Below are 15,482 nucleotides of genomic sequence, written 5' to 3'. Positions count from 1 at the left end.
AAACCTTAGTGATACAGATTCCCCCAACAGATATGTCTTTTGAGTTCCATGCTTTTACAATCTGAATAGAACAATTGGTGCATTTAATCAGCTAAGCAGTTTTATAATTTAAAATTCTCTTTCCACAGAGCATATCCACTACAAGATTTAACAGCCTGCCCTCTGCTGTATGAAAAGTATAGAATAATTATATATTATAGAGAGAGAGAGCACTCAACTCTGATTACCAAAGCCTCTTAAGCTCTGTTTTGCTAAGATATTCAGCATTTCACTGCCTGTGTCAACGCTGCTAACATCTAATGTTATTGCTTGACAGGAGATGAAGAAGTAGCCCTTTCGTATGTTAAACTTGTGTATTGCTTTAAGACTAGTGTATTGCTTTAGTTTAAGGTTAGGAGGGGGAATGAGTAGGAATGCACCATCAAGGCTATTTCTCTCACTAAGAAGATAAGGGTTTGGCGGGTCTTCTAACAGAAGGGAAACTGATTCTTTAAATTAATTGGAGAATATGATTAATGACAAAAATAGTAAGGTGGAGAATTGCGTTTTAATAAATTGTGCAAGGGGTGCAGATTTCAGATTCCAGCTTCTTTCGAGCAAGCATTTGCCGGTGTATTAGGCCAATAAAGGACTTTTAAGGTAAACAAGACGCTTGTTTGAGGTAAAAAAGGCGCTTGCTCCTCGGGAGGAAAGCCATGGCAAATCTAGACAGCACACTAAAAAGCAGAGACATCACCCTGTCAACAAAAGTGCGTATAGTCAAGGCTTATGGTCTTCCCAGTTGCAATGTATGGCTGCGAAAGTTGGACCATAATAAAGGCTGAGCGCCAAAGAATTGAGGCCTTTGAACTCTGGTGCTGGAGAAGACTCCTGCGAGTCCCTTGGACTGCAAGGCGATCAAACTGGTCAGTCCTAGAGGAGATCAACCCTGACTGCTCTTTAGAAGGCCAGATCCCGAAGTTGAAGCTCAAATACTTTGGCCACCTCATGAGAAGGAAGGACTCACTGGAGAAGAGCCTAATGCTGGGAAAGGTGGAGGGCAAGAGAAGAAGGGGACGACAGAGAATGAGGTGGCTGGATGGAGTCACTGAAGCAGTAGGCGTGAGGTTAAAGGGACTCCAAAAGATGGTAGAGGACAGGAAGGCCTGGAGGAACGTTGTCCATAGGGTCGCGATGGGTCGGACTCGACTTCGCAGCTAACAACAACAAGGTAAACAATGCCTCAGAGTCACTTGAAAAGCCCATATGTCGGAAACTTGACAGCCTGCCCTGTTTTTCTCATCTTTTTCAGAGAATTCAGAAACGTGCCTTGTTTCTTTTTTTTCTTGCCCAGATGAAAGCAAAGGCAGATTTTGAGTGGTAGTTACAAAGACTAACTGCATTTTGAGACAGATTTTGTTATTATACGTGTATACAGTTTAGTATTCTGTGTACATTCCTGGATTTAGGATTAGTTTCTATGTTGTTTATGGCAGTGCTTTTTTTGTAAAAGAAAAAGGTGCTGGAACTCACACATGTCATACAACCCGCCTTGCCTACCCTACAAGGTTCCATCCAAAAAAGGTGCCGGAACTCCGTTCTGAGCGTTCTATGAGGAAAAAAGCCCTGGTTTATGGAGATTCTCAGTCATCCAGGTCGTGGTTGTCCCAAAGATGCTTTTTCCAAAAGGCAACTGGACTTTCTTGGTGTTTCCTTTGAAAATGTTTCACTTCTCATCCAAGACAACTGACAAAGATTCTTAGATGAGGAACAAAACATTTTCAGAGAAAAAAACAAAGAAAGTCGAGTTGCCTTTTGTGTGTGTGTGTGTGGGGGGGAAACACCTTTAAGGATTAGCTAGCTTGCAATCCAGGTATGTATTTATTTATTTATTTATTTATTTATTTATTTATTTATTTATTTATTTATTTATTTATTATATTTGTATACCGCCCTTCTCCCGAAGGACTCAGGGTGGTGAACAGGGCACATATAAAAATACAGAGTACAAAAATTAAAAAAGAATTAAATAGGAGCCCGAGCTAAAACAATAGATAGTAATATAAAAATCCAATAAAAACCCCAACACATCCCCCATCAGGCCAGGTCGGCTTGTTCAAATAGGTAGGTCTTCAAACCGTGTCGGAAGGAGCGAAGGTCAGGTGCCATCCGGAGCTCAACCGGCAGCTGATTCCATAAAGCCGGGGCGCCCACAGAGAAGGCCCTCCCCCTGGGGGCCACCAGCTGACATTCTCTGACCGGTGGCACCCTGAGGAGGCCCTCTCTGTGGGAACGCACAGGGCGGAGGGAAGTTGACGCCGGCAGCAGGTAATCCCCAAGGTACTCCGGACCCATGCCATGTAGGGCCTTGAAAACCATTACCAAAACCTTGAATCTCATCAAGTGACAATGCAAATGGATTGTTAGCACAGCCAGTGTTATTAATTTATATCAAGTATAAACTGCCCAGCACGGCAAATGTATCCTTTTAATAAGTCAAGTCTTATTTAACTAGCTGTGCAAATTCAGTTAAGTACAATATAATCAAATATTGGCTCAAAATGGAAAAAACTGCCCATGAGGTTGAAATGGTAATGGCCTATGGGTTGCTACCAAGAACAAGGGGCATATATTTAAAGCAATTTAGGCATCTCATAATCACAATCATAATAGTAAAGTTGGAGGGGACCTTGGAGGTCATCTAGTCCAACCCTCTGCTCAGGCAGGAAACCCTATACCATTTCAGACAAATGGCTGTCCAGTCTCTTGTTGAAAACTTCTAGTGTTGGAGCATTCACAGCTTCAGAAGGCAAGTTGCTCCACCGGTTAATTGTTCTGTCAGGAAATTTCTCCTTAGTTCTAGGTTGCTTCTCTCCTTGACTAGTTTCCATCCGTTGCTTCTTGTCCTGCTTTCAGGCGCTTTGGAGAATAGCTTGACTCCCTCTTCTTTGTGGCAGCCCCTGAGATATTGGAAGACTGCTATCATGTCACCCCTCACCCTTCTCTTCATTAGACTAGACATACTCAATTCCAGCAACCGTTCCTTATATGTTTTAGCCTCCAGACCTCTGATCATCTTTGTTGCTCTTCTCTGCACTCTTTCCAGAGTCTCAACATCTTTTTTACATCGTGGTGACCAAAACTGGATGCAGTATTCCAAGTGTGGCCTTACCAAGGCATTGTAAAGTGGTATTAATACTTCATGTGATCTTGATTCTATCTCCTGTGATCCAAGTAACACAAAACATTACAATAGTTTCCATCAACCCACAAAAGAAAGGAGTATTATCACCAACCTCCACGGGCAAACTAACAAGCAAATCCTCAGATAACAATTGCCACTTGGTGATAAAGGGCGGGAAAACCTCTGTCCTTCAAAGATGACCGGGTTTGTTTGCACTGGGTGGGAAGAAAGGTGAGTAGGAAGTTACACACACACACACACAAACACACAAACACACACACACACACACACACACACACACACACACACACACACACACACACCCTTGTGCTTGTAAGGCAACTGCAGGTATCACTTTAGCTAGGCAGAGTAGAAAGCCAAACAGGGCTGAAGATGGAAGGAAAGGAGAATGATTTTATTTATTTATTTATTATTGGGACTTATATGCCGCCCTATCTCCCGAAGGACTCAGGGCGGCTAACAACAATAACATACAATAAATACAGAAGTTAAGATAAAATTAAAATTAAAGGCCTCTGTACAATAAATTAAAATTAAAATTAAAATAAATTAAAAATTAGAGTTAAAAAATTAAAAACATAATTAAAATCCCTGTCAGTCCAGGTCAGCCAGGTGGAAAAGGAGTGTTTTGAGGCCGCGGCGAAAGGACCAGAGTTCTGGGGCCATCCGAAGCTCATGGGGGAGCTGGTTCCACAGGGCTGGCGCTCCCACAGAGAAGGCCCTCCCCTTGGGCGTCACCAGCCGACATTGTCTAGCCGACGGTACCCTGAGGAGACCCTCTCTGTGTGAGCGCACAGGGCGATGGGAAAACGTTCCCGGCAGCAGACGGTCCTGCAAATATCCCGGACCTAAGCCATGTAGGGCTTTAAAGGTAAGTACCAGCACCTTGAACCTCACCCGGAGGGTAACCAATGCAGCTCATGCAGGAGGGGTGTAATATGGGAGTATTTAAGTATTGCAATACTTAAATCTGAAGGGAAGTTGCATCCAAATCTGAGCTGTTAACGGGCATCCCTTTTTTTACAGCTGACATAATATAGCGTTTTTGTTGATGCCCCGCCCCTATTTTTTAGAAAAAACTTTTATTGCATTTTTTTTTCTTTTCTTTGACAATGATTGTATTTTTGTCTTAGTAGGGTGTTTTTTTTCCTGTCATAAAATCAATTAAATGGACAAATCAAAGTGGCACCTGAATGAACAGAGGAAGCCTGGTTTGATGCTTTGTGGACAAATAATTAACACTTCTGAATACATGTAGCAGAGAGCTACTGGGGCACTCAGCCAGCTAACCAGAAATACGTTATATTTTGATACCCATCTGGAATAAAACTAATCTAACAAAGGGCTGGAGTGCTCTATCTAGTGGACAAAAAAAGAATAGCATTCAATAGGAATGCGGCTTTATTGCACTACCATCTGAATACAGGTAGGTAGTCCTCGACTTACAATAGTTCATTTAGTGACCATTCAGTTACGACACCCCTGAAAAGTGACTTATCACTTATCACCATCCCCACGGTCAGGTGGTTTACATTTGGTGCCTGACGACTCACATTTATGACGGTTGCAGTCTCCCGTGTGTGTGTGTGTGTGTGTGTGTGTGTGTGTGTGTGACGTGATCGCCTTTTGCGACCTTCTGATGAACAAAGCCAATGGGGGAAGCCAGTTTCGCTTAACGATCGTGTTACTAGTTTAACAACTGCAGTGATTCCCTTAACAAATGTGGCGAGAAAAGTCGCAAAATGGGGCAAAACTCAATTGACAGATTTCTCATTTACCAACATAAATTTTGGGCTCAGTCCGGGTCATAAGTTAAGGACTGCCTGTACTAAATTTCCAGGGTGAAGGGCATTCAGCTTTCTGAAGACGTTAAGGGGGGGAAAAAAGCAATTAAACTTCTTTTTGGCCAGTTACAATAATTGAGACAAATTGAAATGTGAAAACCCCGTGTGCTGTGATCAAAATGCTGCTGCAGAGAAAGTAACAAGAGACTCATTTATTTATTTAAATCCGATAATTTTGGAGAGCCCTGAAATGGGTGTGCATAGATTTTATCAGATACAGATGTTTGTATATACTGCTATAGTCTACTGTGGAGATTATCAGTTACTTAACCAGTCAAAGCAAGGAATCCTTTGTTCTGTACCAGCCTGCTACCGGCCCTGCAGAAAAGGCAGGGACAACCCTTTTACAAGAAGGCAAGAGGCTGGAATTACGCCTGCCAAATTTATTGCTACAAAAACAAACGGAACAAGACAAACCAAGAAACAGGAGCTTTAAGAAACAGGAACTATCCAAGCGGTTGCCTTCAGCAAACCAGCCCTCCCACACATTCCCCTTATATAGAGTTCAGGGCGTGGCTTCTCTCTGCCTCCTTCCGAGGAGCCCCATTGCCTTCCTCTGTTTACTCCTAATTGACTGCCTCCTGCGTCGGGCGTCCTTGAACAGGGCCAGCTGTGGGTCATCTTCATCCACGCTGTCAGGCTCACAGCTGGGTCTCCGTGGTGACCACGTGGGAGGGGCCTGGCTGAGGGCTCTCATCAGCAAGATCTTCAACCCCCTCAGCAAGGTCTTCAACACCCCCCTCCTCCTCCTCTGAGTCGTCCGACCCAACTGCCGAACCCACAGGCTGACCCTGAATCACAACATCCTTAACATGCTTTAAGCCCTAAAAGGCAAACTTTTCTGCATTATCTAAAACCACTGCATATATTCATATACCATCCATCTCATCTCGTCTCGTCCATCCATCTCATCCATCCATCTCATCTACCTTTCCATCTGTCTCTCATCCATCCATCCATTTATCTCATCCATCCATCCATTTATCTACCTATCCGTATATATCCCAAATACTATATCATGATACACATACTTATCGTACGTATGTGTGTGTGTCATGTCATAGGAATAGAATCAAGATCATGTGAAGTGTTAATGTATTATAATGCCTTGGTAGGACCACACTTGGAATATTGCATCCAGTTTTGGTCACCACAATGTAAAAAAGATGTTGAGACTCTGGGAAAATTGCAGAGAAGAACAAAAAAAAATTATTAGGGAACTGGAGGCTAAAACATATGAACGATTGCAGGGATTGGGTAAATCTAGTCTAGTGAAGAGAAGGACGAGGGGGAACATGATAGCAGTGTTCCAATATCTCAGGGGCTGCCACGAAGAAGAGGGGGTCACGTTATTCACCAAAGCATCAGAGGGCAGGACAAGAAGCAACAGATGGAAACTAACCAAAGAGAGAAGCAACCTAGAACTAAGGAGAAACTTCCTGACAGTTACAACAATTAACCAGTGGAACAACCTGCCTCCAGAAGCTGTGAATGCTCCAACACTGAAGGCTTGTAAGAACACTGGACAGCCATTTGTCCAGAATGGTATAGTGTCTCCTCAGTGGTGGGATTCAAATATGTGAACAACCGATTCTTTGTGTGGATGCCGCTTCCGGAAGTCCATTCTGGGCCTGGGAAACAAAAAAATTAGCTACCGGTTCCGCCGAAGTGGTGCGAACCGGCTGAATCCCACCACTGTGTCCCCTGCTTGTGCAAGCAGTCGGACTAGAAGAATTCCAAGGTCCTTCCAACTCGTTATTCCGAGTCTCTTTTAGTTCCTAAAATAACACTAGAGCATCAGTGTCCTAATTTCTCACCTTATTTTATCCCAAAAGTCATTGCTCTTTGGCAGAGCACAGGAATGGCTAAAATCAGCTTCTTTTGCTTTTATCTGTATAGTGGGATAATTGATGTCTGCCTGAATCTCGAAGATTAGGTGGTTAATCATTACCGGAGTGCAACAAGAGAAAAAAATTACAAGCTATTCAGTGTCCAAAGCAAACTTAATTTAATTTAATTATGGGACTTGTATGCCGCCCTATCTCCCGAAGGAGTCAGGGCGGCTAACAACAATAAAAAGAATGAATACAAATATTAAAAGAGATTAAATTGTACAAAGCCCCACTAAAAACCAATAAAAATTAAAACAAAATTAAAACCCCTGTCGTCAGTCCAGGTCGGCCTGTTGGAAAAGGTATGTCTTAAGGTCACGACAAAAGGACCGGAGATCTGGGGCTGTCCAAAGTTCTCGGGGGAGTTGATTCCACCAAGCAGGTGCCCCGACAGAGAAGGCCCTGCCCCTGGAGGTCGCCAGCCGACATTGTCTGACCTACAGCACCCTGAGGAGACCCTCTCTGTGTGAGCGCACAGGGCGATGGGAAAATGTTCCCGGCAGCAGATGGTCCTGCAAGTATCCCGGGCCTAAGCCATGTAGGGCTTTATAGGTAAGAACCAGCACCTTGAACCTCACCTGAAGGGCAACCGGCAACCAATGCAGCCCACGCAGGAGGGGTGTAATATGGGAGTATTATCGGGATGCTCCCACCACAACCCGCGCGGCCGCATTCTGCACCAGCTGAAGCCTCCGGGTGGTCTTCAAGGGCAGCCCCATGTAGAGAGCGTTGCAGTAATCTATACGGGAGGTAACGAGTGCATGAGTGACCATAACAAAAGCTGTATGAACAAGTTCCATTTTCTGTTAAACAGATTAGAGGCTAACCATGTTTGTCTTATCCCTTGGACACAGAACTAAGAAATTATTATTTCTTGACTCAGCAACTGAAGATTTAAGAGTTTTATAAACAGATTCAATAGCCAGGCTCGCATCTCTCCAGCGAATTGTATTTGCTCTGAAACAGGTTATTCTAAATCATTTCTGTATTCTTTGTGACATTGCTGAAGTATGTTATATGGGGAGAAAAACGTCATGCTATAGTTCAGCAAAGATCCTGGCTGTAAATTTTGTTGGAAGCTATCACCTTAAAACTCCTTTCCATCAAGAAAAGAATACAGAATTTAACTGACACCTTTTTATTTGAATCGTAAAACAACAAAAAAATCTTTCATTGGCTTTCATCTCCAGCAAGTCAACGTGCCCATCTCTCAAGTTCAGAAGATATGGTAGATAATTCTACAGAGCAGTTATGATTTTTCTTCTTTCGCAGTTGTTCAATGCTTAGTATGTTTTAGCAAGGGTTGCCTACCCCTGTACTACACTATCTGGATGCTGGAAAGGGCCTGTCAGAACACAGCAGAAAATTTCTACACTTGGGTCTCAAAGCCCACCTAGTGACAATTTAAACACAGAATTATTCAGAAGTTCCAAATAAAGGGGGGAAAAAAGAGTATATAACTTTACCAAAAAAAAGATATGAAAATGAGTAATAAAACATTTTTAATTTTTAACAGGAAAATTACAAATATAGTTTCTCTTAATTTAAGAATTATAAAAGCCCAGAGCCCAAAATGGTACCATTTTAATTAGAAATTAAATCTGTTTAAAAATCATCTCTTATTGAAGGCTAAAAATTACAGTGTTTATCTGGGAGATCTTTTTCAGAAGTAAGTATTGTTTTCATCGGTCCACCTTTTCATTTAAAGAACGGCTAGAATGCTGAGCCCCACATCCTGTAGTAGAACATTATAAGAAAGCTTTATTTCTCACAATTCTATAATAATATACTTTTATTATTGTCGTATTTTATACAGACGTCAGCTGCTTAATCTGTGCAGATCAAAATAATATTTATTCTCTCAATAAAGGAAGGCATAATGATTCCATTTTCTTAACAGAAAACATTCCATAGAGTTCTCTTTCTCATGTCTAGATCAGAGAGAAGCTTGAAAATTAGCAATTACCACATATATACATGAATGCAAACCAACATGCCAAACCCTTTTTCTACGTTATTTCAGTTGTCAAAAAAGGGACTTGGAGCGTCATGGATGGCAAAAAGGAAAATCCACACATCTTCAAGAGAGGGGTTTTTTTTTATTTTTTTCCAAATGGATCAGACCACACTTTTAATCCTATGGGTAAACAAACGATTAGACGTTTAGAATTATTCCTTTTAATATCGGTAACAGTGCAAGGAGATAATTATTTCCCAGCAGTAAACATGCACACACCAAAGAGAAAACCTCCATAACACATATAATTTAAATAATAAAACAAGCAATCTGCCCCCCCCCCCCAAAAAAGCAGTCAGATCTTTTATTTAAAATTGGAATATTGATTTGGAGTGAGAGTGGCTAAGAAATGACGTTCCTACATGAGTCTTTGGTTAACCTTCCTCTTTATGAAATTTTCATCAATTCTGTCCACAACTCTTGCTGAATGACAAACTGTAATAACTCAGGCTGCATTTAACTGTTTTGAGAAATGAGCATCAAATACAGAAGGAGGGTTGGGGAACAGAACTGAAATTCCACTCTTAAAGCTGACTTATTTCAAGATTTAAAGGCTGCCCAGCTCCGAAAATGTGAGGAGGGTGTACAGTATACAATGCGTTAAATAACAACAAATATATAAATACCAAAGCTAAAATCTAAAATGACATTCCCCAATAAATTAAACCTATCAATAAGCTCATTACCCAAACCTAAATAATGTTTAGGTTTGTAGCAGGAAAAAATAAGCCAACAGTAATCAGTAAAATGGGCCAAAAGGTAACAAATGTTTCACTTAACAACAGAAAATTTGGGCTCAATTTTGGTCATAAATTGAGGACTACCTGTATTTTGGCAAAGGAGTACGTATTTTTGTAAGTAGATAAATTAGCACTTTAAACACTCAGAAGCAAATAGGTAAATAGTTCTAAAAATGGCAATACAATAAGGTATTGTACAAATACGTTGCACTCAAAATGTGAGTGCCAAACAACTTACAAATCCAGTTCATTTAAAACACTTTAAGCAACTGAATTGGGACATAACTAGTGCATAGATAACTCTGACCAGGTTTTCTCTGCCTAAGAATATTGACAAGCCAGAATTGTTTGTCTACTACAACTTCACTTGGGAATCTATGTCAAAGTTAAATGCAAAGGGAAAAACAAATTTAAAATCTATTTTGTAGATTAGTGGAAACCACTGTGCGGTTGTATGAATCCTAATTCTTCAAACAGGGAACTCAGCTAAGCATAGCACCTGTTTTGGGAAATATTTTGTTTTCTGGCCTTCATCCAACCCACTAATGCAGCTGAGTTCACTAATCATCCTCAACAACAGATAATTTAATAACTTTACTAAAAGTAAAAGTAAAGGTTCCCCCACACATGCGTGCTAGTCGTTTCCAACTCTAGGGGACAGTGCACATCTCCGTTTCAAAGCCGAAGAGCCAGCGCTTGTCCGAGGACATCTCCGTGGTCATGTGGCCGGCACGACTAGACGCCAAAGGCGCACGGAACGCTGTTACCTTCCCACCGTAGTGGTCCCTATTTTTCTACTTGCATGTTTTACATGCTTTTGAACTGCTAGGTTGGCAGAAGCTGGGATGAGTAACAGGCACTCACTCTGTTATGCGGCACTCGGGATTCGACCTACCAAACTGCCAACCTTCTGATCAACAAGCTCAGCGTCCTAACCCACTGAGCCACCGTGTCCCTTTAATAACTTTACTTGTTGTTGTTGTTGTTGTTGTTAGCTGCGAAGTCGTGTCCGACCCATCGCGACCCTATGGACAACATTCCTCCAGGCCTTCCTGTCCTCTACCATCTTCTGGAGTCCATTTAAGCTCACGCCTACTGCTTCAGTGACTCCATCCAGCCACCTCATTCTCTGTCGTCCCCTTCTTCTATTGCCCTCGATCTTTCCCAGCATTAGGCTTTTCTCCAGTGAGTCCTTCCTTCTCATTAGGTGGCCAAAGTATTTGAGTTTTAGCTTCAGGATCTGGCCTTCTAAAGAGCAGTCAGGATTGATCTCCTCTAGGACTGACCGGTTTGATCGCCTTGCAGTCCAAGGGACTCGCAGGAGTCTTCTCCAGCACCACAGTTCAAAGGCCTCAATTCTTTGGCGCTCAGCCTTTCTTATGGTCCAACTTTCACTGCCATACATTGCAACTGGGAAGACCATAGCCTTGACTATACGCACTTTTGTTGACAGGGTGATGTCTCTGCTTTTTAGTGTGCTGTCTAGATTTGCCATGGCTTTCCTCCCCAGGAGCAAGCGTCTTTTAATTTCTTGGCTACAGTCCCCATCTGCAGTGATCTTGGAGCCCAGGAAAATAAAATCTGTCACTACCTCCATTTCTTCCCCATCTATTTGCCAGGAATTGAGAGGGCCAGATGCCATGATCTTGGTTTTCTTAATGTTAAGTTTCAACCCAAGTTTTGCACTCTCCTTCTTCACCCGCAACAAGAGGCTCTTTAGTTCTTCTTCACTTTCTGCCATTAGAGTGGTATCATCTGCGTATCTTAGGTTGTTGATATTTCTTCCGGCAATCTTAATTCCAACTTTTGATTCATCTAGCCCTGCCTTTCTCATGATGTGCTCTGCATATAAGTTAAATAGGCAGGGCGACAGTATACAGCCTTGCCGGACTCCTTTCCCAATTTTGAACCAATCAGTGGTTCCGTGTCCAGTTCTCACTGTTGCTTCTTGACCCGCATATAGGTTTCTCAAGAGACAAATAAGATGGTCTGGTACTCCCATCTCTTTAAGAACTTGCCACAGTTTGTTATGATCCACACAATCAAAGGCTTTAGCATAGTCAATGAAGCAGAAGTAGATGTTTTTCTGGAACTCCCTAGCTTTCTCCATGATCCAGCGTATGTTGGCAATTTGATCTCTAGTTCCTCTGCCTCTTCGAAATCCTGCCTGTACTTCTGGTAGTTCTCGATCCACATACTGCTGAAGTCTAGCTTGTAGGATTTTAAGCATGACTTTACTAGCATGAGAAATGAGTGCAATGGTGCGATAGTTTGAACATTCTTTGGCACTGCCTTTCTTTGGAATTGGAATGTAAACTGATCTTTTCCAATCCTGTGGCCACTGTTGAGTTTTCCAAATTTGCTGGCAAATTGAGTGTAGCACTTTTACTGCACTGTCTTTTAAGATTTTGAATAGCTCAGCTGGAATACTGTCACCTCCACTAGCTTTGTTGTTGCTCAGCTTTTCTAAGGCCCACTTCACTTCACATTCTAGGATGTCTGGCTCGAGGTCAGTGACCACCTCATTGTGATTATCAGGGACATTAAGCTCATTCTTGTATAGTTCTTCTGTGTAATTTTGCCACCTCTTCTTAATCTCTTCTGCCTCTGTTAGGTCCCTGCCATTTTGGTCCTTTATCATGCCCATTTTTGCATTAAACGTTCCCTTCATCTCTCCAATTTTCTTGAAAAGATCTCTGGTCCTCCCTATTCTATTGTTTTCTTCTATTTCTTTGCACTGTTCATTTAAGAAGAAGAATAACTTTACTACATTAACCCAAATCATTTGCATGGCTTCCTAAGCCACAAAACTAATCAGACAGGCTGAGCTTTGCACAATGGACCAGGGAAAATGTGGTTGGCTAATTTGTGCAAACACAATTTAGTAATTTCAGCTGACAAAGAAAAGAGCTGGATAAAATCAGCATACTGGTAGGATTCCCCATACAACTAAAGAGGCCTAAACTAAGTTCCAATCTGCATCTATTTTCCAATTTATATTTCCAAAATTGAGCAGGAGAGAAATATATGGAGGTGACAAATAATGCACACTCAGGAACAATTTTCTAAGCAGCAGAAGAATGACTCCTCCAAGTAGAAACTATCAACTTTAAAAAGTATCTCATATTTTGGGCTGGAATCCAAATTAAACCCCACTGCTTATCAATTTGGGGATACTTATTTAAACTATAACATAACTAAACAGACACACATCAATTTAGAGATATACCTGGAGGCTGTACATCTTCTTGGATAATGCCGGCTCGATTTACACTTTGTGCCTTTTCTAATAAATATAAAATACGTAAGTAAATAAAATGCACACTTGGTTGACTTACTGCTCAGTATTCATGACTATGTTAAATGTGGCATTTAAGGCTAAGCTACTTCTTATGCTTTGGTATCTGTTCTCTGCTCTCAGACCAGAACTCCAATGGCATCCTATGCAATTTTCTTAATTTCTTGAATTTACTGTTCGCCCATCCTTCCTACACTGCATCCGGCTCTTATCTCCCAACAGACTTTGTCATTGACCAGTCTTAAGATTTTACTTATGCAAATCTATACACACAAGCCCATGCCCCTATATATTCACCTAATAGCACAGTATTCAATAAGTGATACTATAATAAACAAATAACAATAAAAAAATCACAATAACAATAATATCCACATCTGCCTATCTCAGGTCATCATTATTATTATTATTATTATTATTATTATTATTATTATTATTATTATTATTATATCAAGGACTTGGGATAGGCAGATGTGGATATTAGTATTAGTATTATATCAAGGACCTGAGATAGGCAGATGTGGATGATGATGATGATGATATTATTATTATTATTATTATTATTATTATTATTATTATTATTATATCATCATCATCATCATCATCCACATCTGCCTATCTCAGGTCCTTGATATAATACTAATACTACTAATACTAATATCCACATCTGCCTATCCCAAGTCCTTGATAATAATAATAATAATAATAATAATAATAATAATAATATCCACATCTGCCTATCCCAAGTCCTTGATATAATAATAATAATAATAATAATAATAATAATAATAATAATAATAATAATATCCACATCTGTCTATCCCAGGTCCTTTATATAATAGTAATAGTAGTAGTAGTAGTAATATCCACATCTGTCTATGTCAGATGCTTGATATAATACTAATACTAATATCCACATCTGCCTATCCCAGATCCTTTATATTAGTAATAGTAGTAGTAGTAGTAGTAGTAGTAGTAATATCCACATCTGCCTATCTCAGATCCTTGACATAATACAACTAATATCCACATCTGCCTATCCCAGGTCCTTGATAGTAGTAGTACATATCCACATCTATCTATCCCAGGTCCTTGATAGACAAACATGCCAAATCCAGTCTGCACATCTGGCTGACAAACCATAACAATATGGCTATTATTATTATTATTATTATTATTATTATTATTATTATTATTATTATTATTATGTTAATCATAATACACTACACTAATGATAACATATAAAATGATAAATTAATAGTTTAATAGGGGTTTTATTTTATTCAAGGACTAAATTTAATTGTTTTAATTGTTCTTAACTTTTGTAATTTGTATTGTTATTTTAAATTCCTTGTGAACCGCCCTGAGTCCTACGGGAGAAGGGCGGTATATAAATCCAATAAACATAAACATAAACATAAACCATTTACTTAAGAGCATCACGTAGATGCCATACGCTAAATAAGTAAATAAATAAATACACCAGGGTTTCGGGTTTTTTTGTTTTAAAAAAAGAACAGGAGGGTCTCTTGAGGCTACCATCCCATAAATGACTCCTCTTTAGAGGAGGTCTGCGGAGGGGGAAACCAGTCGCAACCGCCATTCTGAGGGCAGCTGGGGGGTCGCTGCCAGTTAGCTGCTTTTTTTTTAAATAAGATATTTAAATGATGAAGCCGACGGGGGGGCACGATAACTGTGGATCCAACTGAAAGGCGGCCCAGTCCCAGCAAGCGAGGCGGGTAGAGCCCAGCAGGCCAGCCGGGACCTCCTCCCTCCAGGCCCCGAGTCCCTCCAGCCTCCCCTCCCCGCCAAGGAAAGGCCGCCTTCCCTCCTCCTCCCTCCCTCCCTTACTGTAGTCCCCCAGGTGGGTCATGGGGTAAAAGAAGATGGGGTAGAGGGTCAGCCCCACCGCAGCAGCGAAGCCGCCGAAAACCAGGACGTAGCGCCTGAGAGGCGCCATCGCTGCCCGCCGAGGAGACGCGGCCTCGGAACCGGAAACCCTCCGCCTTCCGCTTCCGGTTCCTGCGCGCCGGCAGCTCGAAATAGCCGTGCTTGCGTCCCAGGGCCGTCCGCGCCTGACCCCTAGTGGCGGCCGCCGGGAAGTAGCAAGTCTGCTTGCGCTGCGGGAAGACGCGGGAAAGCGGGGAGCGCGTCCGGACGTTTGCAATCCGGGTTTGCAAAAGATGGCAGCCTGGTAAACCCGCTTGGCGAAAGGTCCCTTGCGAAAAAAGAAGACGGGGGTTCGTTTACAACAGGGGTAGGCAACCTCGGCTCTTTTATGACTCATGGACTTCAACTCCCAGAATTCCTGAGCCAGCTATGCTGGCTCAGGAATTCTGGGAGTTGAAGTCCATGAGTCATAAAAGAGCCGAGGTTGCCTACCCCTGGTTTACAAGGAACAAAAGTCCTCCCCATCCCCAGAAAGCATGGCTGTAAAATGCCCAGTGATCCTTTATTGAACTCTTGTTGGAGATTTGAAAACTTGTTTCTGGAAAGAAAAACATCCC

General features: G+C 41.6%; 1 protein-coding gene across 3 annotated transcripts in view; it reads right to left on the bottom strand.

Annotated features, from left to right (window-relative positions):
* Positions 1-15,045, bottom strand: part of SMIM20 (small integral membrane protein 20) — a 51,862-nt gene extending 36,817 nt beyond the window's left edge. The window contains exons 1-3 of one of the 3 annotated variants that reach the window (XR_014027152.1): positions 14,885-15,000; positions 12,907-12,963; positions 7,499-9,057 (exon numbers count right to left, since the gene is read on the bottom strand). Coding sequence is in view for 1 of the 3 variants with exons in the window: in XM_081333134.1 (XP_081189260.1) it covers positions 9,020-9,057; positions 12,907-12,963; positions 14,827-14,935 (204 nt within the window). In the remaining 2 variants the exon portion in view is untranslated. Of the gene's footprint in view, positions 1-7,498; positions 9,058-12,906; positions 12,964-14,826 lie in introns of those variants that run through there. The other 2 variants (XR_014027151.1, XM_081333134.1) reach the window with 2 other exon arrangements.
* Between the last annotated feature and the right edge of the window lie 437 nt (positions 15,046-15,482).

The sequence above is a fragment of the Vipera berus genome (assembly GCF_964194415.1).
Source record: "Vipera berus genome assembly, chromosome: 7".
NCBI lineage: Eukaryota > Metazoa > Chordata > Lepidosauria > Squamata > Viperidae > Vipera > Vipera berus.
This window is presented reverse-complemented; position numbering and strand designations above follow the sequence as displayed.